General features: G+C 33.0%; 3 protein-coding genes across 5 annotated transcripts; all 3 read left to right on the top strand.

Moving 5' to 3' along the window:
- The first annotated feature begins 219 nt into the window (after nt 1–219).
- LOC114425820 (patatin-like protein 3) lies at nt 220–2,430 on the top strand. The gene is made up of 2 exons (XM_028392785.1): nt 220–1,291; nt 1,641–2,430. Exons 1-2 carry the CDS (start codon nt 359–361, stop codon nt 2,010–2,012), a joined length of 1,305 nt encoding a protein of 434 aa, XP_028248586.1. The 5' UTR covers nt 220–358; the 3' UTR covers nt 2,013–2,430.
- A 5,772-nt stretch (nt 2,431–8,202) lies between these two features.
- LOC114425505 (accelerated cell death 11-like) lies at nt 8,203–10,913 on the top strand. 2 transcript variants are annotated; one of them, XM_028392449.1, is made up of 4 exons: nt 8,203–8,531; nt 8,744–8,871; nt 9,930–10,075; nt 10,658–10,913. In XM_028392449.1, the coding sequence occupies exons 1-4, from the start codon at nt 8,337–8,339 to the stop codon at nt 10,762–10,764; spliced, it is 576 nt and encodes a 191-aa protein (XP_028248250.1). In that variant the 5' UTR covers nt 8,203–8,336; the 3' UTR covers nt 10,765–10,913. The 2 variants fall into 2 exon arrangements, with proteins under 2 accessions (XP_028248250.1, XP_028248249.1); XM_028392448.1 differs by having other exon boundaries at nt 8,206–8,531; nt 8,699–8,871.
- A 2,967-nt stretch (nt 10,914–13,880) lies between these two features.
- On the top strand, nt 13,881–23,421 carry LOC114367793 (30-kDa cleavage and polyadenylation specificity factor 30-like). 2 transcript variants are annotated; one of them, XM_028324992.1, is made up of 7 exons: nt 13,881–14,434; nt 15,350–15,736; nt 18,168–18,330; nt 19,469–19,579; nt 20,558–20,626; nt 21,241–21,337; nt 21,705–21,791. In XM_028324992.1, exons 1-6 carry the CDS (start codon nt 14,043–14,045, stop codon nt 21,316–21,318), a joined length of 1,200 nt encoding a protein of 399 aa, XP_028180793.1. In that variant the 5' UTR covers nt 13,881–14,042; the 3' UTR covers nt 21,319–21,337; nt 21,705–21,791. The 2 variants fall into 2 exon arrangements, with proteins under 2 accessions (XP_028180793.1, XP_028180792.1); XM_028324991.1 differs by lacking the exon at nt 21,241–21,337 and adding an exon at nt 22,240–23,421 and having other exon boundaries at nt 13,882–14,434.
- Nucleotides 23,422–23,929: the final 508 nt, after the last annotated feature.

Below are 23,929 nucleotides of genomic sequence, written 5' to 3' on the forward strand. Positions count from 1 at the left end.
CAAGTAACTGAACAATGAGTAAATGTCATTCAACCACAAATTTAATTATTAAAATCTTTAAAACAAACATGAAATTGTTAGTTTACTTTTTTAATCTCTTATTAAAGTACCATCAGTTTCATCCATCTCAAAAACAATTCCCTCCCTCACTCCTTCCCAATATTAAACTCAAAAAAAAAAAAAAACAAATCGCGTGGCAATTAATCGCCCACCATAGGAATGTTCTTCATTCACTCACTCTCTTTCCTCACTATATAAACCCACCCTTCCACTCCTTTCTTCGTCAACAACACAAACACAAACACAAAATCCCCTTCAAAAGCAAAAACAAAAAGCTTCTTCACTCGAATTGCAGGAAATGGCAACAATGTCCGCATCTTCAATGAACCTTAACATGATTGACTCTAACTTCGAAGTCGACAAGCTCACCTACGAAATCTTTTCCATTTTGGAGAACAATTTCCTTTTCGGCTACGGCCACACCGAAAATCGCACCAATTTGGTTAATTTTCCGCTGAAAGACGCGAAACCGGTGAAACACGCCGCCGGCAAGGTCCGCATCCTCTGCATTGACGGCGCCGGCGCCACCGACGGCATCCTCGCCGCGAAGTCCCTCGCGCACCTCGAGGCTTGCCTCCGCCGCAAGTCCGGCGAAGCGAACGCTCGTGTCGCCGACTTCTTCGACGCCGCTGCTGGCTCCGGCATTGGCGGCGTCCTCGCCGCACTGCTCTTCACGCGCGGCAAGGACGGCCGGCCGCTGTGCACCGCCGAGGAGGCGCTGCGGTTCCTCACCGACAACCGCCGCAGGATCTCGCGGCGGTCGGGGATTCTCCGTCGTGTTCTCCGGCCGGCGGAGAAGCTCTTCCGCAAGACGTTTGGAGAGTGCACGCTGAAGGACACGGTGAAGCCCGTGCTGATCCCGTGCTACGACCTCGTCACGCGCGCACCGTTCGTTTTCTCGCGCGCCGACGCGCTGGAAGTGGACGGCTTCGATTTCAAGATGCGCGACGTGTGCGCCGCCACGTCAGCGGACCCCTCCTCTGCGGGCCCCACCGAGATGCTGTCCGTCGACGGCAGGACCAGGATCGTCGCCGTCGATGGAGGCGTCGCCATGAACAATCCAACGGCTGCCGCCATCACGCACGTGCTCAATAACAAACACGAGTTCCCGTTCTGTAACGGCGTTTCCGACCTCCTCGTACTCTCCCTCGGTAACGGAGAGTCAGACTTTAACGCCGTTAAGTCACCCTCTGGCTTCGTAAGGATCGCTGGCGAAGGAGCTTCCGATATGGTAAGAAACCAAAAAGAATTACCAAATTCAGTTATTCTCCTCTTTTTATGTGCATTCTTATTTTATAAATTAAAATGCATAATTTGAGGTTTGTGCATTTTTAATTATATTATACATGACACATTACAATTTATAATTTGTTTTTAAGTTAAATTTCAATGTTTTTATTTATGATTAAAGATAACATTATATGCTACAATGGTAGGTAGGGTGAGAGTAATAAATGTGTTAACTACCTAACAAACACATGCGACATGTTTCACAATAAAAAAGAAATTGTATGAGTTGGTTTACTTTAATTATTGGTTTAGATATTGATTCTAATGGGAATGAAAATAAAATAATGCAGGTTGATCAAGCCGTATCGATGGCATTTGGTGAGTGTCGGATGAGCAATTATGTGAGAATTCAGTCAAACGGAATCATGGCAAACAAGGGCACACAAGCCAAGTCCTGCAAAACGGCGTCGGATTTGTTATCTATTTCGGAGGAGATGTTGGCACAGAAGAACGTTGAGTCCCTTTTGTTCAAGGGGAAGAAGGTGGCGGAGAACACCAACATGGACAAGTTGGAGTTGTTTGGGGGAGAGTTAATTAAGGAACAAGAGAGAAGAAAAACCAGCATTTTACCAACGGTGGTGTTGAAGAACAACAATGCCTCACCTTCCCCCAGCAGAACTTCCTCTGCCACTACCTTGTCCACTTTGTCTTCGACTAGTTAAAACAAGAAGCAAACAAGGGAGATCCAAAGTTAGATTTTTCATTGTGGGGTTTGAATTTTTATGCGAGTTTTTTTTTTTTAAGTTTGTGGTGTTGGGGTAGCTGCCGCTTGGGACCAAATTGAGACTGAGCTGTGCAGAGCCGAATCCTTAAGTACTACTACTACTATTACTACTTACATTATATTTTTTTATTTTTTTATTTTTCTTTAGTTTTTTTTGGTATATATTACATGTATGTAATGATAGTGATTTGTGTATAAGGTTATTGTCACGGCATGATTTTTTATTAAGGTTAGAGCTGTGCTTGATTTGTGAGAGAGAATTGTACTGTTCGGTAAGAACATCATAGTTAAATAGTGTTGTGACTGAATGCAGAACACTAATTCTGGAAATTGATACACTTCATAGCTGTTTTGGATCGTTTGCACGTTTAAATTCTTTGCAATGGGAACAAAGAATTAGAAGTAGAATTGAAATCAGAGTTGAAATGAAACGAAGCTGTTTATTATACCAATTTAAAGATATAAATTATTAACTCATTCGAAACTATTTTAGTTGCAGACTTGCAGGCATGAATATCATAGCACGATTAATAAGTGCGCATGGCAATGTATTGACGTTTTGTGTAGGGAATGTATTCCAAAGAAGGCTCTAGTATTTTGAAAACAAGTGGTCACTAAGCACCAAAGTTGAGTATGCTGTTATACAAAGAAAAAAAAATGAATGCTTGAAATTTACGAAAAGATTTTTCCCTAGATTTTTCGTACAGGACCACCATTGGTACGGGACAAAAACCAATATTCATATCTTTTTAATAAAAAAATATGCGTTTTAATGTAAAATTACGACTGAAATTAATTTCAACATACATCTAATTATATTCAATAATTCAAAAATAATTTTATTAAAATTATTTACATTTAACTTAACTAATTAAATAAATCAACCCTTCTTTGCACAATTTGAATGCATTATAGTACATGGTGGGTTTGCAAGTGCCACTAGAACTCTTTTGGTCGGTGGAGTCTATCAATGTTGAAAGGGTCATTGATTCATTGTGGGTGTTGTGGGGATGCATTTGCACAAGTTTTGTCGCTCAAGTTAGTTTGGCATAATAACGATATTATGAGTATAATCAAGCATGCCTAGTAAAGGTAACGATGGAGATATTTATAGGAATGGGATAGGTGTTTGGTGGTTTAACATCATCCTCTTCTCATGTCTAGTGAGGAGATCAATTATGAATTACATTAAGTGTACATAATGCATGTTTGTGTTAATGTAGGTCATGTGATTTCAGAAATTAAATGCTATGTAATGTTAAATAAGGTGGTCAAACTTAAGAAAATGAGTCAAGTATCAAGTTAATATTAAAGAATCTATGTGATCAAATGATTAAACTGTTATTAAGTATGATATCATTTTAGAGCAAAAAATAGAAGATAATCTTAAATATAATATTAATTAACATATTTCTTTTATACTTTTTAGTATAATTATAATCAGGGGCCGTGTCTATATGTTTTTTGCCTTAGGCAAAAGGCAAATTTTGTACTGTGAATCTTAATTATCTATTTTTATTTTATTTTTTCACTTTTTGTGTAAAAATTGTTAATTAAAATTTAATGTTCAAGCAATATTTTCACATTTGATTCAATAGTAATTTATTCTACTATATTTTACAATATAAATGATCTCAACTTAAATCTAGAAAAAATTAATTTTAAATATTTTTTTGACAATGACAACAATAACAACTATTATTAATTATATTTTATAAACATTAGATGCATATAAAAAGGATTATTTTTTTAATATACTTTAATAAGACATTAATTTTGTGTTAGTATTTCTTTTAATATCATCAAATTAGGGAGAAAAGTTAAGATTAATAATATCTCATTAAAACTTAAATTTAGTTGAAGATAAATATTTTTTTTTCAATTTATTTTCTTTTACAATTCTCAATTATTATGATTCAAATAAAAAGTACAAAGTAATTTTATATTTTACAATAAGAAAAATGTGTATTCTCATCACTCTCATTTCCATCAAAATATACATCATATTCTTTTCATAAAATTTAATCACTATATTAATTTTAATATGATTTTTTTTAATTTAAAGTAAATGGAAACTAATTTTTCTATAATTTTCAAATGAATTATAAACTTCTCAAGTGATTTATAATATATCTATCTATGTACATATATTAAAATTTTATAATTTTATTAACAGAATAGTAATAAATAATAAAATAAAATATATTACCTAATAATTTAAATTTAAATTAATTTTTTATAAATACATATAAAATTAAGGTCTTGGTGGGAGGCCTAAGGCAATGGCCTAATTGGCCTTACCATTGTCACGGCACTGATTATAATTGTTTTCTCTCATAATTATTAATATATTTTTATTTCCAGCAAGAAACCAAAATTATATTCTCTAAATATTATAAATTTTCTTTAGTAACAACTTTAGTGTGGAAGAAAGATAAATAAATGAATAAAGTTATGTTTAGAGAGTGAAAATTTTTAAATTTAATCATTTAAAATTAAGTTAGTGTTAATTTAATCCATTTTGAAACTTTAATTCTAGGAATTTAAATTTTCCATTATAAGATATGTTTAATGAATAGTTAATGAAAAAAAATGGGTGAGATGGTCATCCAAATTATGTTGAGGAGATTAACCAGTGAAAAAGATAATTCATACTAATATCATGTATAAAAAATAATCCAATTTGATTTTATATTGAAATTGTAAGCCCATTTATTTTTTAAAGTAATTGTAATCTTAATTACATCTCTATCTTAAATGTTGTTATGTTATTGAGTTTTTTTTTTCAGACTTAAATATATTTTTTGTCCTTTGTAATTTAATATTTTTTTAATTTTTATTCTTGTATTTTTTTCAGCTTAATCCTTACCAAATGTGTTTGTTTTATTGTTGTCTTTAAAGTATTTTAGATGATATTTTTTTCTGTTCAAATCATTTTTTTAATATTTAAAGTTATCTAAAATATTTTAAGGACGAAAAATAAAAGAAACATTGTAAAGAATAAAATTATTTTTTACAAGGACAAAAATAAAAAAAAATGTTAAAATTATAAGGAACAAAAGCCTTTTTTTAAACTTGCTATTTATTCTTTAGATGTTATTGTACATGATAAATTGACTTATTCTCAATCTCCTAGATTCCTAATAAAAAAATATCTCCCAAGATTGAATTGGAGTTGTTTTTCCATTCCATGGCCCAAGTCACGTATTCAATCCATATTTTACTTTCCTCATGAACGTGACATAGTATACTAAGGCAGGGAGTTGGATCTGCAAATTGTGTGGATGTTAGCCCAACGTGGGAATCACCCTTTGGGCCAATGAATACAAATAGGCCTTTTCTTCTTACACCCTTGTAGCAATTAACCTATATCCTCTTCTACTTAATATTTATGTGCGACTCCCAAGATACCTCTCTCATAGTTTGTTCTGGATTATATGTTCCATAATTGCTTTTGAATATATTATAGAATGAGTATTTCAGAAGTATGATATCTTGCTTACAAGATAGGTGTTATGAAAACAGAAAACATATGTCACAAGGTGTGCAGAATATATCTTGTGTAATTATTTTTTTAATGTATTACAGGTTAAGCATTATGAAAGTATCATATTTTGGTTACTCAATAGGTATTCAAAAAGACAGGTATATGTAAGGTGTGCTAGAATATCAATTATGTAACTATTTTTTATATCTTGTTTACGAAATAGGTGTTTGGTGTCTATAATACCACTTTCATAACATATTTAAAATATCATTACCAAATACAAATTCTTATGTTTGTGTTTTTTTTTTCACTGATGCGAAATATTCGTCAAAACATGAATACCTACATTTATGTTTATTGAAATGTTTCCAATATATCATTTGTTCTAGATCACATTGTGACGATGTTTAACTATCATTGTTGAAATGAATTGTTGGAAATGTAAGATATTAATGATTTTAGTGTGAAACTAACTAGGAAGGATAAATTTGACTCATTTTTTAAACTTAAAAACACTAAATATAAAAATAAAAATTACTAAAACATAATGAGTTAAAATGATATTTTAGCCTTAAAAATACAAAAACTAAAATTTTATTTTTATTTTTTATATTATTCATTCTGTTCTATTATAATTATCGTGTAAGAGAAGAAAAATTATCTCAAAATAATTGTTATTAAGTTTTTTAATGTGACATTAATTTATTTTTTTTACTTATATCTCTTATAATATTAATGGTGGACAACAAAACTTATAAATTAATTAATAATAATATAAGGTTAATTTTGTAAAATTACTATTCTTTTTAATCTATTCATTGTTTTTTTATTTGTGTAAAACAACATAAAACTGCTATTATTTTGAGACGCATGGAGTAATATATAAGAGCATCTTTAATAGGAGTTATTGATCTCAAAAACTCATATTCACCTAATCTATTACTATTATTGTTCAAGAGTTTTCCATGTTAGAAGTTGGGTTCCAAGTGAAGAACCCTTAAAATTCCATTTTTTCAAAAGAAATATTAATTTTTAATGTGATTTGAGAAAAAAAGAAAAGCTTTTTTCTGCAAGTAAAATCCAACAACCTAAATTGGATTCTACCAATAGAACAAAAAAAGAAGTTATTGCATCTTATGTGGTATCATGAAACCCACAAAAAGTAATCAAGAACCCAAAACTAAAGAGGGATGTATTGAAGTATGATTTAAAAATATTATTTTAACATAAAAAAGTCATGTAATTTTTAAAGATTACTTACGAATGTTATGATTTAAGAAATTTCTTTACAAGACTTTTATGATTATTTGGATTTTAATGAATTTATATCATAAAATTTTAAAGGATTTCAAATGACTTTATAAATTTTTAAGATTTAAAAGAATTATGTGAATTTTTAAAAATACATTCAAAATTACAAGAGTTGGTGAAAAAAGTGATAAGAAATGTTGTGGCTTGGATAAAAAAAGTACAACCAATATAATTTTTTTAATCTTTTAATAGTTAAATTGATTATAGTTTTAGATCCTCTTATACTAACCTGTCTTGCAATAACATCTTCTCATTCTTGTTTTTTAGATTTGAACAATAGATTTAAAATCATACATTTTTTTTTTCAATTACTACAATTATTTAATGATAAATTGAATGACATGTGTTAAATAATGTGCAATAATAAACATATACTAGAATAGAGTGATGATGGTAAAAAAATTGTAAAAGAGTTATTGAGTTATGAACAAACTTAAAGAGGACAGTCATGAAACATTTCATTGGGCAAGTGATGAATATAGTAAATATAATGAAAACATGGTTAGTCTTGACACATAAGACAAATATTAATTTAATTTAGAAAACAAATAAAAAAGTACTAATGGAAAGAATATATTTGACATTTTTTTCAAAAGAATAAGAGAAACATATATGACACATCTTGAATAATATTATTTTTTGGCATCGATACCTCTTTTTTATTGAGTAGATCTTATGTTTGTGTTGAATATTAGAGAGAAAAGAGAGTATGTGTGATGAAATAAAAGAAAATATGATAACTAATAGAAAAATAAAGAAAATAGTTTAGCAAAATCTCAAGAGTTTGGGTTAAATTGTTTGATAAATATTTTATGCTAAGAAGTTAATTATTAGAAAGTGAGTTTAGACCTAACTCAACTTCAAAAAATAGTTATATACTTTAACTTGACTTTATTTTTAGCTGATATGTAAGATTTAGATTTTTTCCAATATACCTCCCCATACCCCGCATTTCCTGGACCTTATATGTAGATAACAATAGTGGGTAATCCTTTGGATTGATCTTGAATATACTATCATCTTAAAATGTGAATTTGGGCTTAATTCATATTCTAAAATCAAATGAAATTCATATTAAAAAATAATCCATCAAAATTTATATTTTTATATATTTAAATATTTGTTTTAAGTTATAGAAAATCTTAATTAAAATAATAAATTTTGTTATATTTCTTAAAGAATCTTAATTAAATATCACACGACTTATTCTATTAAAAGATTTAAGATGAAATATCACTAACACTTTTTTTTTTATATAAAAAAAGTCATTTCTTTGAAATTCTAATAAAATACATCCCCTCTCTTAGAACTAAAATAAATTTTCACCGACCCCTTGTTATTATTATTCCCTTGGAAGCGCAAGCAAAGATGCTTCAAGGTTGTCGTTAAGACTTAATAAGACAACCCGAAGAAGCAAACGCAGCCGCAGCGTAGAGGAAGAGTGCTCAAGAAAGCTCGTTCTCGATGGCAGAAGGGAACGGTGACAAAACTCTGCGAAAGATCGCAGAAGCATTCAAGGACCTTGCAAACGTTGTCACCGATTCTCAGAGCGCAGAGGTTAAGGTTTCCCCCTTCTCACATGCCTGCTCTCTCGTTTCCCCTCTCTTTGGTTGCTTGGGCGTTGCCTTCAAGTTCGCCGAAATGGATTACGTCGCAAAGGTATTCCACTGACAAACTAACATTTTACATTTGCCGATCAAATAAAAACAAAAAACTCTAATCTTTGGAGCTTTTATTTATTCCGTTATAATTCAGTGATAGAAATACTGAGAAAGTGAGAATCCTTCCTTGTTTTAAACTTGTTTTGATGATTTGGAAAATTCTAGGTTAATGATCTGGTAGAGGCGTCTAAGTGTGTTCAGAATTTGCAGTCTCTGATTGAACTGGATGTGCAAGCTAACACTGTTAGGAAGGGAGGTAGCCATACGCGGAATCTGCTCAGAGTGAAGCGCGGACTTGACATGGTCAGAGTGCTCTTTGAGCAGATTCTTGTTACAGAGTATGTGTATCACTCACTGATTTATGTTTTGCTTTTTTGTGCTAAGTAAGTTCTTTTTATCCAAATGTTGCTACTTTATGATTTGAGCAATTTAACTAAGATGCCAAAGAGCCAGGTTGCCGATATTATCGAAAATTGTGGCTGCAATTGCAGTTGTTATGCGGTTGCTCAGACCTCTAAAACCTTGGTGTTACCCTCACAATTGCAGTCGTGGACCATTTTTTGAAACCCTGCCAAAGAGTGGAAAATGGAAATAAAGTGCAATGACAGCGTGAAACCGATGGGAGAGCTTCTGCCTTTTGTCCATGGGAAAAACGAAGAGTGACAATTGAGGTCTTCCCCGTTTGATTTATATGAATGAAGCCATAGGGAATAAGAATTCCACCTTTACTACTTATTTTTGTTTATTTAGTTTGTGTTCACGAACAATGGGATAAGGGAGGAAAGTAGGGTGTATGCCTAGTGGTGAGCCAAACCTTCAACTTTGTCACAATCTTAAAGGCTGGTGTTGGTGCCAATTGAGCTACAAGCTTGTTGGCATACTGCTTTATTGTTATTGTAGAATGTGTTTTTCGCTTTAAAAATAATATAGTTTAACAATATGTTCATTTGTGGTTGTTCTTCATACCGTGTCATTGTTGATGTTCATTCCATAAAAAATATGAACAATCAACAATCTGTTATGGTTGGTAACTGCTCCAATTATCTTTCCTTCTTTGTTACCTTTATAACTAGCAACTAGTGACCAGTAACTGTAAGCATAGTAGCATACTCCAGTACTCTCATCAACCAATTGGTTCAGGTTCAATCTTCTGATCAGTTTCATGAAACAGAAAAAATAGTTGGAATTGATAATTGGAGAATATTCCCCCTTTAATTTTTGTTTATGTCCACAGCCTTATTGTGCTGAGGTGGGTTGCATTATTGATAAATATTTAAATCAACAATGGTTTGTTTGTTATATTAAGTGATCATCACAGCAAATACATCTGTGTAAGAAACACATGGTGTTAGATCTGATAGTAAATAAGCTGAGTTACCGTACGTCTTTTTGGCAGGGGCAATTCCCTTAGGAATCCAGCTTCCAAAGCTTACGAACAGGTGTTTGCACCTCACCATGGTTGGGCAATCAGGAAGGCTGTTTCCGTGGGAATGTATGTCCTTCCTACAAAGGAACAGCTTCTGAAGAAACTTAATGAGGATGGTAAGTGCAGGATTAAGTTTGCTTGAACTTTTTATTGAACTTTAAGTCCTGAAAAAAGATTACTTGAAAGTCTAGTTGGTTCTAGAGCTTGAGCAGGGGTGGCAGACAGGGAGAGAGATGATATATGTGAAACCTATTTATGATGAATGTGGAATGGTTAATACTTTATCATTTTTTCCTTACTTTTCTAAGTTAGCAGTTGCATCTCTGGTTTAACCTTGAAGTTTGGGGCATAGTAATCTTAATCTGCTACCCATATTTGAATCTATGTCCTTAACAGCTCGTAGAAGCATAAAACACTAAAACCCACATGATATGAAATTCCTTGTCTGTGTGTCCTTTGCACACTGTTCAAATAGAGAGAGAAAATCAAATCTATTATGTTTAATCATATTGTTTCTTGCTATTATTCTTTTTACCATTTTTCTCAAAGGTAAACCAAGACAGTGTAGAAGAATAGGAAAAGGGAAAGTTATTGTAAGAGATTATTTTATTCAAACTTGTATCGTAAATTGAAGTTCATGTGATTATGATGTTCATTTTTCTTATCTTTTTTATTTGTTGTTGGCATCTTTGCTTCAGAGGCGTCCGCAAAAGGCCACATGCAAAGTTATGTCACTGCTTCCGCGCCTCTAATCCAATACATTGACAAACTCTTTGTTTCTAGGGACTTGGGAATAGATTGGTGAACCTTGGATTGTGGAGTATTTCAGATTGTACAATATAATTTGCTATTATTAAATTATATGACATAATTAATGTATTTATGATTACTAAGTATTCATTTGTTTATATTGCAATAGATGTCAGTGCTAATTTACAGGCTATTGAGATGCTACGTGCAATGTGTTACTGAATGGTAATGATGGGTTAAGACTTAAGAGTAAGATTTTCTTGCAGTCTTTGGAGGATTACATATTACAGACCTGAAATACAATTTTGGGCGTCCATATCAATTTGGTGCATTCTATGCGGGAAGCCTTGACGGGTTCAATTGATAATATGACGTTTTCTTTAATTAAAGTAAATAAAAATATTAAGAGTGCTATCAACATACTTTTTTAATACACTCCATTATCAGTTATAATTTATTAAAAATTACAAAATTAACAAAAGACGCATTAAATGAGAAGTGAAATCACAAAAATGTGATTTTAATAAATTTCAATCAATCTTACCGAGTGTCTTTAAAAGAATATAATAGAGTTGTTAAATACTTCAGGTTTGTGTTAAAAAAATGGATTTGTTTCGAAATGGGCCTCTTTGGTGGTTGAAACTCAACATCTCAGACATCTATTCCTAAGGATAATAAGATTATGTTTATTCTTGATTAAGGTCAACAACTTATAGTATGACTATAAACCATTTGACAAGCCTACTTCAATGCACAATAGAAGAAAAAAAGTACTAATTGCAATTGCAATGATGAATGATGATGGGATAATAATTTCTTTTAGAAAGTTCCAATGTTCCATCCTCCCCTTCTATCACTTTAATTGTGTCTTGTTAGAAAGTTACCCCCTTATAAAAATTTATAGGCTAAATAATAACTTTGTCTCTTAATGAATAATTCACTCATAAATATATCATTGAAAGATGAAAATACAAATTTTAATACTTGAAAATATAAAAAGTGACAAATATATTCGGCTATTAACTTTCATCTGTTACCATTAATAAAATAGCCTATGTGGCACGGATGAACACATTTGTCACTCAAATGATTATCAATGTGGTCATCTCTAATTGTCAGCATAGGGACATATTTGTCATAATTTTTTTTTTACTTTTCGTCTCCTCACTCCGCTGATAAATGCGTCCCTGAAAGATAAAAATGCAAAATTTAGTATAAAAAGTGCAATAAATATATTCAGACATTAATAATAATTGTGACTAATTGTTATTATTATTATTACTATTATTATTATTATGTGTTTGTAATTTACTGCTCCTATTTGTTTAGTACTTATGTAATATATTTTTTAAATTACCTTTTAATATATGTATTTTTATTATTTTGATTTCCTTCTCAAACCTTAATATTTGTTGTTTAAAAAAACTTTATCTTATATCTTATAATTCTATCAAAATTTTCACTTTTAACCTTTAAAATTATTCAATATCCCAATTCCAACTTAAGTACTCTTATATTTAGATTGAAAATAATATGTCGAGAGTTTTGAGTAGAAAAAACACAACCAGCCACAAAATTAAATTTATTTATTTATTTATTTTAAAAAGAATTTAACCAACTATTTTTTTTGAAAAAAAAAAGTCTCTCAAAATTTAAACTAGATAAAGCTAAAGTGGAATTATAAGTTTTTTTTTCTTAATCAATAAAATGTATATATATACCTCGAATATGAAAGAATCCCTTGGATAAATCTTAATTGTTTCCACTCGGGACAACACTTATTATACATAATATGAATGAAATGAAAACATTTATTAACAAATAAACAACCCAAATAAATGTAAATAAAAAATATAATAATGTTCAAACTAATATAGAGATTAACTTCAAAAAAAAAATAATACAAAGTTTATTCTTTGTTTTTGGGACGTAAAGTTGTATCTCTCGCTGATTAATAAAGATTAATAATTAATTGAAGAAACAAAAAATTTCAAGAAATAAAAGACTTTCATTTTTTTAAATGGTAACTCAATTTTTTTATCATAAAACTAAAGAAATTTATTTTATTTTGGAAAATAAATAGTTATATTGATTAATTAAAAAACTAATTAACAATTTGATAGATGGATAAATAGATAAATAATCAAAGTATAAGAGTTCAAATCTTAAGCTGTATTTGACTGTTTTTTTAATCCATTTTTTTCTAATTTCTCTTATATATAATTCATTATTAACATTTATATATATTTGTCATATTTTTTATACTTTTGGGACTAACTTTTGTATTTTTATATTTAATGTATGTATTTGTCAGTAAATTACATATTAAAGGATAAAAATGACTATTTACCCAAACTTATATTCACCTTAATTGATGTAATGAGAATAAACATAAATTAAAATCTTAAACTTATATTCACACCTTGTTCACAAACTTTTATAAGTTTCATTTCTTATACCACAAGGTGAATTCATAATTTCAAATTTTTTATTGTAATATTTCTTTTACTAATAACAAAAGGTGTGCTAAAATATATGCTACTAATAATAACAAAAAGTGTGCTAAAATATAAGGTACAAACACTTTTCACATTATACCCAAAAATATATGCTAAAAAGCGTGCTAAAATATATGCTATTATATGACAGGATTCTTTGGACATTATAATAAGAATTTAATATTCTAATGGTGTTTACGTCAAAAGAGTGAAAAGAAGACTAGTCTCATGATTTAAAGTGTAAAATTTAAAAGGTTTAAGTATCATATGGTGCTTATAATTATAAGTAAATTTTTTAGTTAGATTTTTTAATCAATAAAGTTTATATTTTAAATTTAAAATAAAAAAATTGTCATTAATTTTTTTTTAATTCCATTAGTTATAAAATTTTAACGATACAAATCTTTTAAAAATTAAAATATAACTTTTTAGAATTATAAAATTTACTTATTAATTATAAAGATTAAAAGAGATAAATTTATAAATTATAAAAAATAAATAAGTAATTAAATAAAATGTGTGATTTGATCGTGTAAAAAAATATTTACTGACTCACTGCGTCTGTAAATTAAACTTAAACTCTTATATTTACTAAAAGAGATTGATTTTTCTGTGTTTAATTTTAACCGATAAAAAAATAAATTAAAGTCTTGTATATTTAAACCTAAAGACAAAAGAAAGAAAAACCCAAGTGTCTCCTACAAAAGCAGGAACAAGCAAGCGAGTCCATGTTTGCAAGTTGCGTTTCTTGATTCTTCCCCTACACTTCGAATGCATCATATTCATATTTCCCCTTCAAATCCCTAATCCGCTTCAAATCCACACTCCAATTCCAATGGAGGATTCCGAGGGAGTCCTCAGCTTCGATTTCGAGGGCGGCCTCGACGCCGCCCCCTCCTCCGCCGCCGCCGCCCCCTCCGGCCCCCTCATCCCGCACGACTCCTCCGCGGCCTCCTCCGCGGTGTCTAACGGAGGCCCCGCCGCTCCCGCCCCGTCCGCGGTGGACCCCGTGGGCGGCGGCAACGTCCCCGGGCGGCGGAGCTTCCGGCAGACGGTGTGCCGGCACTGGCTGCGCAGCCTGTGCATGAAGGGTGACGCGTGCGGGTTCCTGCATCAGTACGACAAGGCAAGGATGCCGGTGTGCCGCTTCTTCAGGCTCTACGGAGAATGCCGGGAACAGGATTGCGTCTATAAACACACCAATGAAGACATCAAGGAGTGTAACATGTAAGTGTATCTGTCTATATATATGTGTGTGTTCGTTCTTATTTAGGTTGTGATAATTGATACTCAAGTTTTTTCGGTTTTTGAATTTTGATTGTGTGTGATTGAATACTGTGTGTTTGAGTTGTTTCTTGTTTGGTGGTGAGTTTTGGTGTAAATGGTTTTTTACTCTTAAGTTGTTTGGTTTAAAAACTTCTTTTGTGTGTACTATACACTAGGAAAGTTTGATTAGCTGAGTTGAGTTGAATGATATGTTGATATATGTTTTTAGACTGATTTGATGGAGTATTGGAAAGTGGTGAATGTGCTAAGAGATAAAATGTTATGTACTTTTGTTCTTCTTTCTTTGATTGAACATTTTAACTTTTAGTTTGTACTTCAATTATGCATTGCATTCTAACTGCTGGACCGTTTGGCATGATGACTTTGGCTTGTCTTCTGAGCGGTGGGTTGACTGGCCCATAATTGTTGAAGGGGCTTTGTGATTTCGTTTCAGGGGCTGTGAGGGAAGAAAGATGGGTGAGATTCCGTGGAGTTGTGTAAGTGTTTGTGATAATTTGGACTTTGGTGTATTTCACTGGAGGGAAATGAGTTTTTTCAAAGAAGTTTCCACCTTATTTGTTATGCATTACTAATTACTTCTTGGCATCATTGTGATGTTCTGATAAGTTTTACATGGAAGGATTTATTTGTTTGTTGTGCTTGGATTATGTGGGCAGTCCTCTCTATTTTGGCTTTCAGTGTTGTCTGGGAGGATTTGCTATTCTTTGGTTGTTTCATTTGTGTTATTAACCCCCCTCTTTTATCAAAGAAAATGTTTTAATTCTGATTATTTCTATTGTGTCTGACTTTAACTTATTTACTCATGATAAGATTGTCAAATTGTATGCTTATTTTTTAAAACTTTTGCATCTGCAGGTACAAGTTGGGGTTTTGTCCTAATGGGCCTGATTGTCGATATAGGCATGCAAAATCTCCTGGACCTCCACCTCCTGTTGAGGAGGTCCTTCAAAAGATCCAACATTTATATTCCTACAATTATAACTCATCCAACAAGTTTTTCCAACAAAGAGGTGCTAGTTATAATCAACAAGCTGAAAAACCCCTGCTTCCTCAAGGAAATAATTCTACAAACCAAGGGGTGACTGGAAACCCATTACCAGCAGAGTTAGGAAATGCCCAGCCACAGCAACAAGTTCAGCAGTCTCAGCAGCAGGTCAACCAGAGCCAAATGCAAAATGTTGCTAATGGCCAGCCTAATCAAGCAAATAGAACTGCAACCCCTTTACCTCAAGGAATATCTAGGTGTGTTCAGGGTCCTGTGTTTTTCAATTGAGCTATGTAAAATCTGTTAAGTATGCTTACAGTTACATAAATACTATAAGCAAGGTACATATTTATGTATCTTTTGTTTGGGACATTATACCATTATTTGCCTTATGTTGCTAGTTTCTTTCAGTATTACTGCTACTTGGCAGTTAACACATGCATTTCATGCTGTACAATGTTGGCTGGTTACACACATGTTTTAGTTTATTTCTTTCATTTTCTATTTTCTTTTACCACTAATTGACTTTGAACCATTTAAACTTAATTGGATGAATGTGCCCTAGTATTCCTATCTTTCTTTCTTTTTTGCACCTTTCTCTTTGGTTCTATGTTGAGAAGAGAAAGCAAGAGACATGACTGAATCCATGCATGTGATGAGAGGGCCGAAGGAGACAAATAAGTTGGGATTAAAGGTGAGTTAGAAGTGTTTCCAATAGTGGTGCCACCAAAGGAGGGCGGAGCTGATGGTAATACACCTGTAATGGAGGTGGATTCTCTTGCAGGTTAGGTGGCCCAATAAACATATCTGGTGGGGTATAGGCAATGTTGTCAAACTTGAGATTGGAAGGAGGGGCGGGGGGCGTAAAAAGATCACAACTCTCTAGGATTGTAACTTAGATCGTAAGATCCTCTCTAAAATGAAAAATTATATTTATATACATATACACACATAAAAAGTAACAAATAAAAAAATAACTCAACTTGTAATATAAGTCCTAAAGATTAAGAGCACAACATAGAAAATAGGCCCAAATAGAAGAAGAGCCAATAGGACAACACACACCAAACACCTGCCACACCCCAGCCAACACCCACCACACACTAAAGTCCAAATAGCTCCAAGCACCTCAATGTGAAACAAAATAAAGTCCAAGTCTGTTGGTGTGAGCATGGACAGCAACTAATGACGGCATCAGTGGTGACCAATGGCAATGGTAGTGTCGAGGGCAAACAATAGAGAGGATGGATTTGTCACAGCGGAGGCCGGAGAGGAAAGCACAAGTGTTTATTTCGCGATTTCATCGAACTTGATGTGTGTTTTTTTCTTTTTCAAGCTAGGTTGTGTGAGTATATTATTCAACTGATGTATTCAATTAGGTAGTTAGTCTTATCCCGTAATAAGGACAACTAAGCATTAGCTGTCACAACTGTCCCTAAGGCAGTTAGCTTTAAATATCTGTAACCACTCTCTTTAGAGAGTTGACTGAATGAATGAAATTAGATATTTCTCAGATTGGTGCAATGGCGTGTTGATATGGCGGAATTTCAGCCTTCCGCCATGTTCCACCATTGATAACACTGGGTCTACATTAACTAGACAAGAGAAGCCGTCCACTTTGCCAGACTCAAAACTCATCGTCAATCAAACAATTTTTCGTGTAAACTTGCGATCCACAAACGATCTGCACAAGGAACGATCCCTCATGTGAGTTAGCATGACAAACCTCCAAAACTCGTAGTATTGTATGAGTTAGTGAGTTTACTCACGATTTTTACAACATTGTGTATAGGTTACTGAAACAAGAGAAGGAGGAAGGAAGACAGAAATATACTCAGACTCCAAGGTGCAACCAAGAAAAGGAATAGACTCAAGTAAGGTAGCTTTCGTTGAGACTAGGTGACAACCAAGTGAAGGAGAATAACATTTATAACCCTTTTGAGACTAAGTAACCAAGGAAGACATACTTGTGAGAACGAATAGAAAGTTTACCAGGACTAGGACTAAAATTATGGACAAAACATGTTCACCCAAAGACACGAGGAGGTAAAGGGATTGTACAGGGAAACAAACAGGTTTAGGTTTGGGTTTGGGCTTAATATACACTATTTTGGCTATATTACTAGTGAATGCGGGATCTCCAACATCTCTGCTCATGTCAAGGACTGGACATTCAAAACTCAGACTGGTTTCAGCAAAGTTTGGGATAGGTTGCTTTTTCTACCGTTGATTTTGTGTTTGCAGAGAAATTTTCTGTTCTAAGGAGCTTAACTTCATTCATTTTAGTTTAATACTGTCCAGATTTTTAGTTGTGACAACTTGAAGGTGAGAAGGAAGTTTTTTTTATATATAAAAAGGAAAATTTGTCAGAGCTCTCTGTTTTTTTACTTGTTATTGAGTCGTGTCTATTTCTGACATAAATAGTTATGGTATTGATCCTCTGTTTTTTTTAGTGTAAACTAGTATTACCTGCTGCATGATTTTAATCAAGTGCCCATTACTAAAAACGAGATTAATACATATGTACTGGTCCATAAGTTAAAAGATCGATAAGTCTTCACGAGGGGTTTGCGTTCAAATTTTGAGTATTTAAACAAACCTATAATCTATAAAGTATTGCTTCAGTTGAATCTCTATTTTCTCACCTGTATGAATTGCTCTAATATACTTCTCCACCAAAAACATTAGGTATTTTATTGTTAAAAGTTGCAATCGTGAAAATTTGGAGTTATCTGTACAACAAGGAGTTTGGGCAACTCAAAGGAGCAATGAATCCAAACTAAATGAAGCATTTGACTCTGTGGAAAATGTAATATTAATTTTCTCAGTCAACCGTACTAGACATTTCCAGGTATGTTTTGTATCAAGCCCCCCACTTGGCTAGATTTTAAATTTTATGGATTTAGGCCTAGATCTCTTCATTATCCAATCGACTGTGGAAATGAAAATATTCAGCTTTACAAGCTTACTACTGGCTTAATTTTTGGCTGAGGAATCCCTTGTCAATGTTAGTAACTAAAAAATAATCTGAGAAGATTTCATATTTAATATGGTGATTGAACTGTGCTACCTTTCTGGCACCCATGTTTTAAATCTTCAACCCAGCCTCTTAATGTAAGATACTTCCATGAAAGTGTTGTTGGTACTGCTTTTAATGATTAGAAACTTAAAAACTTTGATGTTAATCACAGGTAGTTTAATATTGGATATTGTACACTGCTTTTGGCCTTTTTATCTCTAAATTTTCAATGGCACATCAAGTTCTCTGCTGCTATCACATGCAATGTATAAAAAAGTATTGCCTTTTTGATTTGGAGACTTCTAGAAGTAAATCAATGATTGATTTTAGAAGCTGCGATCACTTATAATATTTTCTATATAAATCACGAGTATTTTATTTAGCCTACAAACCAACAATAAAAATTACAGCTCTTGCTCTATCTAACAATTTTGTTTTTAGTAGTTTCTTTTGACATTTAATCAACCACAATGTTTGTGTAGAAAGTTTTTCTTGTTTATTTATGTATTTGTTTATTTTTTAATGGAAACTTCCCATAACAGTTCTGTAATCTGTATAAGAATCCAAAGTATCTTGCTAAAGTTGTCTTTAAATCCCTGGGATAAGTTAATCGTACTAGATTAGTGGGAGAAATGGAGAGATAATTGATGCTTCTTTTGATTTTGTTGTGATGTTTAAATTTGATATTTTAGGCATGAAGAAATGCATTAGCCCAACTCATTTTATATTGTCGATTGCTTGTTAACTGGTTTTCCTGTTGATAATTTAATTCTACAAGAGGGATATTCATATAATTTTCAAATTTGCATTATGTTTACCCAATAGGTTACTTGAATTCAGTAACATAATCAAATGCTGCCTGGCAGAACTTAACTTTTTTTATTTATTATAAAATGAAAAAGAACCCTTAAATGGCTTTTCTGTGGCTATGGCCAAGCCCCTCAACTTGAAGCTATCTATGTTTTGGCAGGGTTGTGCAAAGATGACATCCAAAATTGGTGGTTCTGTTGCTGGGGGGAATTGGAAATATGCTCATGGAACTGCACATTATGGACGGAATTTCTCTGTTAAATGGTTGAAGGTATAAAATCTCTTCCAACAACTTCCATGATCTGAGGGATAGCAGTAGTGTCAGAGGTGAAACCAAACACCCTGGAAGCATACTTAAATAGGACCATAGCTAAAGGGAAACTAAAATTAAAAATGTTGGTGAAACTTATTACCTTTTTGTGTTTTTAGTTACAATACACTTTATAATATTTGGGGCGGTCCGTTTGTCCTTTATGGTGAGCAGTTGCCCGTATAGTTTGGAGAGACTTCTGATGACTCTTTGAAGTTAAGGGTGCAAGATGTTAGATTGTGTGGAGCAATGGCATCTATGTTGGAATGGAATTCAAGAACTTACTTGAACCTGAATATTTTTATTGATGCAAGATGAATAATATGAATACACATACACACGAGAATGGGATCAATAACAGAATCAATTCCTAATTGGATTTGAATCAACAAATTAAGGAAACTAGAACGTAGGAACCTAGCAAAGAATAAATGAATGTTTCATATTTACACTATTTGAATTTTGAATTATCCCTAAACTTATAGGGATTGGAGTCAACTAAGGAAATTAATAAAAGATTTAAACAATATTACTTTTAGAATTTGGGCTTAGGGCCTAACTTAAACCCAAACGTTTGTTCAAGAGGTGTTGCCCCCCACTTATTTACACTATTTTGGGCATATCATTAGTAGTGGGATTTCCAACACACCCCTTTAGACTAGGATTGAACATTTTAGCATGAAGTTTGCAAGACTTGACATATGCGGGTGGTCTGATAACAACCTAATAATGGGTGGCTTGATTATGCAGGACTAACATTTGCAAGACTAATTTTCTTTTTCATTGTTTGCTAGAGTTTCCTTTGTTAATGGTTTTGTGTCCTAGCTTCAGCTACTGGTAGAAATTTGTATACATGAAATAGCATTTAAAACTGCATAATGATATAAGGAAATCTTCTGAACATTAAATAATCTGTCTAATTACATTTCTTATTTGCAGTTATGTGAACTGTCATTCCACAAAACTCGCCATTTAAGGAATCCATACAATGAGAACTTACCAGTGAAGGTATTAAAGCTCAATGATAGTTGTTTTCTTTCTTTGCTCTTGATTTTCTGCTCAATTATTTTTCGAGTGGTTCTTATATAAAAAAAGTTGTGTTTTGAAATCACTTCTTTCTTGAATATGTCAAGGATTGAATCCATCTGGCTGTTGATGTGATCCTTTATGAAAATGTTAGTTGGTCCACCTCTCCCTTAGCTATACTTTGAATTTTACCTTATTTTCTTGATTAATTTTTTTATTTGCTACCTTGGTTCTTTTTATTAGCCATTCTACATCAACACTTACTAGGGAATCCTAGATCTACCAAACATAATGGGTGAGTTTGTTTAAACTTAAAAAAAGCAACTTCAAAATAAGTTCTTTTTTTAAAAAAAAGGTTTTTTTAAATAAGCAGATAGGATTTGCTTCTTAAAATAAGCAGAAACATTTTAGGCAAACACACTAAAAAAAGAAGCTGCTTATTTTATTAAAATAAGCGCTTATTTAACAAATAAGTTTAAACAAATTGCCCCAATATATAAATAGGTGCAGTCTTATGTCACTTTTGACCATTTTAGGATATCATTATTAACTGCTTGGCACTTAACAAATGAGGGTTGATTTATATCTGACCACAGCTGTCCGTCAGCAACATCAATCAGCTTCCTAATGATGAGACACAATGTCTATTTCTTGCTACACTGGATGCATGCTGATTGTGGAAACTAAAATTAGGTATTAATCTTTAGGTTAGATTTTTATGGTGCTGTATTACAGAAAGTGGTAATGATATGTAACAAGACCAAGAAAAACCATTTTTGACAGGTCTTATGGCTGCTCAAGGCTATTTGAAGTTTTATTTATGTGTAGATGTCGCATGTTATGTATTGTGAAAATGAGATATATTTTTAAATCATTGAGACATGTGTGCCCAAATATTTTAGCACTATAGATGTATTGGTTATTTTTCTTGTTCTTTGTTATGTTTATTCACCAAATTGTACCTCTAATTCACTTTATGAGCTTTCACCTAGCGGCTTAAGTTTGTTGAGAGTTTGTTTGTGACAAGTACTAAATATTCTGCTTGTGTATGAAATTGCAGATAAGTAGAGATTGTCAGGAGCTGGAACCCTCTATTGGAGAGCAGCTGGCATCCTTGCTTTATCTTGAGCCGGATAGTGAACTTATGGTATATTCTCCTGAGTCATCGTCTTGTTTTTGTGAATAGAAACTGATAGGCAATAATCATGATGTACAAATGGGAGAAAAGCAAAATGCTTTGTTATTAGTTAGAAATTGAGTGACTCTGGAATCTGGATTGGTATGATATTTTTACTTGATATAAAATGGAACTTTCTTGCTAAGAAATTTTTAGACATGATTATTGGTTGGTGTCAACAAACTTGAGTTAAAAGTCCCTGAGAAGACTCGTGATAACACCATCACTTAATTCTCTCTAGCAGGCTCATTAAGCCTGGTTCAAACATGCTAAAATCAACTGCTTAATATTTTGTTATTTACTAAGCAATTACTTATCTATCAATAGTTAGCTATTTTAGTGGATGGATGTGCGAAACATAAACTGCAGTATTAAAGTTTTAAGAATTGGATTAATCCCAGCTCTCTTGTATTGGCAGGCTATCTCGGTTGCAGCAGAGTCGAAACGTGAAGAAGAGAAAGCAAAGGGAGTGAATCCAGATAATGGAGGAGAAAATCCAGATATTGTACCATTTGAAGACAATGAAGAAGAGGAAGAGGAAGAGAGCGATGAAGAGGAGGAGAGCTTTGGTCATGGTGTTGGGCCAGCTGGCCAAGGCAGAGGTAGGGGACGAGGTATGATGTGGCCGCCTCATATGCCTCTCGGGCGTGGAGCCCGGCCCATGCCTGGAATGCAGGGCTTTAACCCTGTAATGATGGGTGATGGGTTATCGTATGGGCCTGTTGGCCCTGATGGCTTTGGTATGCCAGATCTTTTCGGTGTGGGACCCCGTGGTTTTGCTCCATATGGTCCTAGGTTCTCTGGTGATTTTGGAGGTCCCCCAGCAGCCATGATGTTTCGTGGGCGACCCTCTCAACCCGGGATGTTTCCAGGTGGTGGGTTTGGAATGATGTTGAATCCTGGACGCGGTCCTTTCATGGGTGGGATTGGGGTTGGAGGTGCAAATCCACCAAGAGGTGGTAGGCCAGTTAATATGCCTCCAATGTTTCCACCACCTCCACCACTACCTCAGAATGCAAACCGTGCTGCCAAAAGAGATCAAAGAACTGCTGATTGGAATGATAGGTTTGGTTCAGGATCTGAGCAGGGTAAGAGTCAAGACATGCTCAGTCAAAGTGGCGGACCTGACGATGACCCGCAGTATCAGCAAGGATACAAAGGGAACCAGGATGATCATCCTGATGATAGTGAAAGTGAGGACGAGGCACCTAGGAGGTCAAGACATGGAGAGGGGAAAAAGAAACACAAAATATAGTCATTAGCTAGCTAATGCTTTCACCAAGCACTACATATTGATGATCCACTAACCAGGATTCTAGTTTCCAATGCTTTTTATTTTTGACAGATTGCTTTGTATAAGTTCTTTTCTCCCCCCTCTTAAGAGACCTGGGGACTGGGTTGCTTCAAAAAGATTTAAAATTCTGTTCACCGATCATATAATTTTTACATTAGGTCATTGGACATTTAATGTTAATGTATCAGGGTCAAGATGGTTATTTAGTATGCTCGGAAGATGTACACCTATGTATTTGTAAAGGGATCGTAACCTTTGCGTTCTGAATGAAAAAGATGGGATGATACATACCTTTCAACTTTCAAAGCACTTAGTTTATGTCACCGGGTCACTGGTTAAGATTCAATGTGTCTGGACTCTCTGGATAAAGCAGTTGTCAACTGTTTTACCTCTTTATCTACACCTAAATTTTAGTATTTGACACTATATTTGAACAAAAAAAATTTTAAGAGTTAGGTTTATGTGGTTTCATTTTTCTTCTCACTTATAATATGATATTAATTATTTTTTTTCATTTTTATCCACTGAAATTTCACCTCAAAGTTAAATTTCAACAAAATTATTGGTTCAAGTGATATTGAGTTTGGTATTCTTGGGAGAGTGACTCACTAATGATTGTCATCAATAACAATAAATAAATAAAAATATGTAAATGAAAATTGTGTGCGTGTGGATTAGAAAATAATTATACTTATTTATTTATATACATGTATTTTTTGTTATGCCAGTTACTTTTTATTTATTTATAATTTTTTACAAAAAATTCATATAAGTTTAATATAATAGTTCAAAAACTTGGCACAAAATAACTTAA

The sequence above is a fragment of the Glycine soja genome, chromosome 9 (genome assembly GCF_004193775.1).
Source record: "Glycine soja cultivar W05 chromosome 9, ASM419377v2, whole genome shotgun sequence".
NCBI lineage: Eukaryota > Viridiplantae > Streptophyta > Magnoliopsida > Fabales > Fabaceae > Glycine > Glycine soja.

Coding starts and splice junctions, on each gene's coding strand:
- LOC114425505 (XM_028392448.1), top strand. CDS start 8,337: ATGGCAGAAGGGAACGGTGACAAAACTCTGCGAAAGATCGCAGAAGCA. Junction 8,532..8,698: donor AAATGGATTACGTCGCAAAG/GTATTCCACTGA, acceptor GGAAAATTCTAG/GTTAATGATCTGGTAGAGGC. Junction 8,872..9,929: donor GAGCAGATTCTTGTTACAGA/GTATGTGTATCA, acceptor TCTTTTTGGCAG/GGGCAATTCCCTTAGGAATC.
- LOC114367793 (XM_028324991.1), top strand. CDS start 14,043: ATGGAGGATTCCGAGGGAGTCCTCAGCTTCGATTTCGAGGGCGGCCTC. Junction 15,737..18,167: donor TTACCTCAAGGAATATCTAG/GTGTGTTCAGGG, acceptor CAAAAACATTAG/GTATTTTATTGTTAAAAGTT. Junction 21,792..22,239: donor AGCCGGATAGTGAACTTATG/GTATATTCTCCT, acceptor TTGTATTGGCAG/GCTATCTCGGTTGCAGCAGA.
- LOC114425820 (XM_028392785.1), top strand. CDS start 359: ATGGCAACAATGTCCGCATCTTCAATGAACCTTAACATGATTGACTCT. Junction 1,292..1,640: donor GCGAAGGAGCTTCCGATATG/GTAAGAAACCAA, acceptor AAAATAATGCAG/GTTGATCAAGCCGTATCGAT.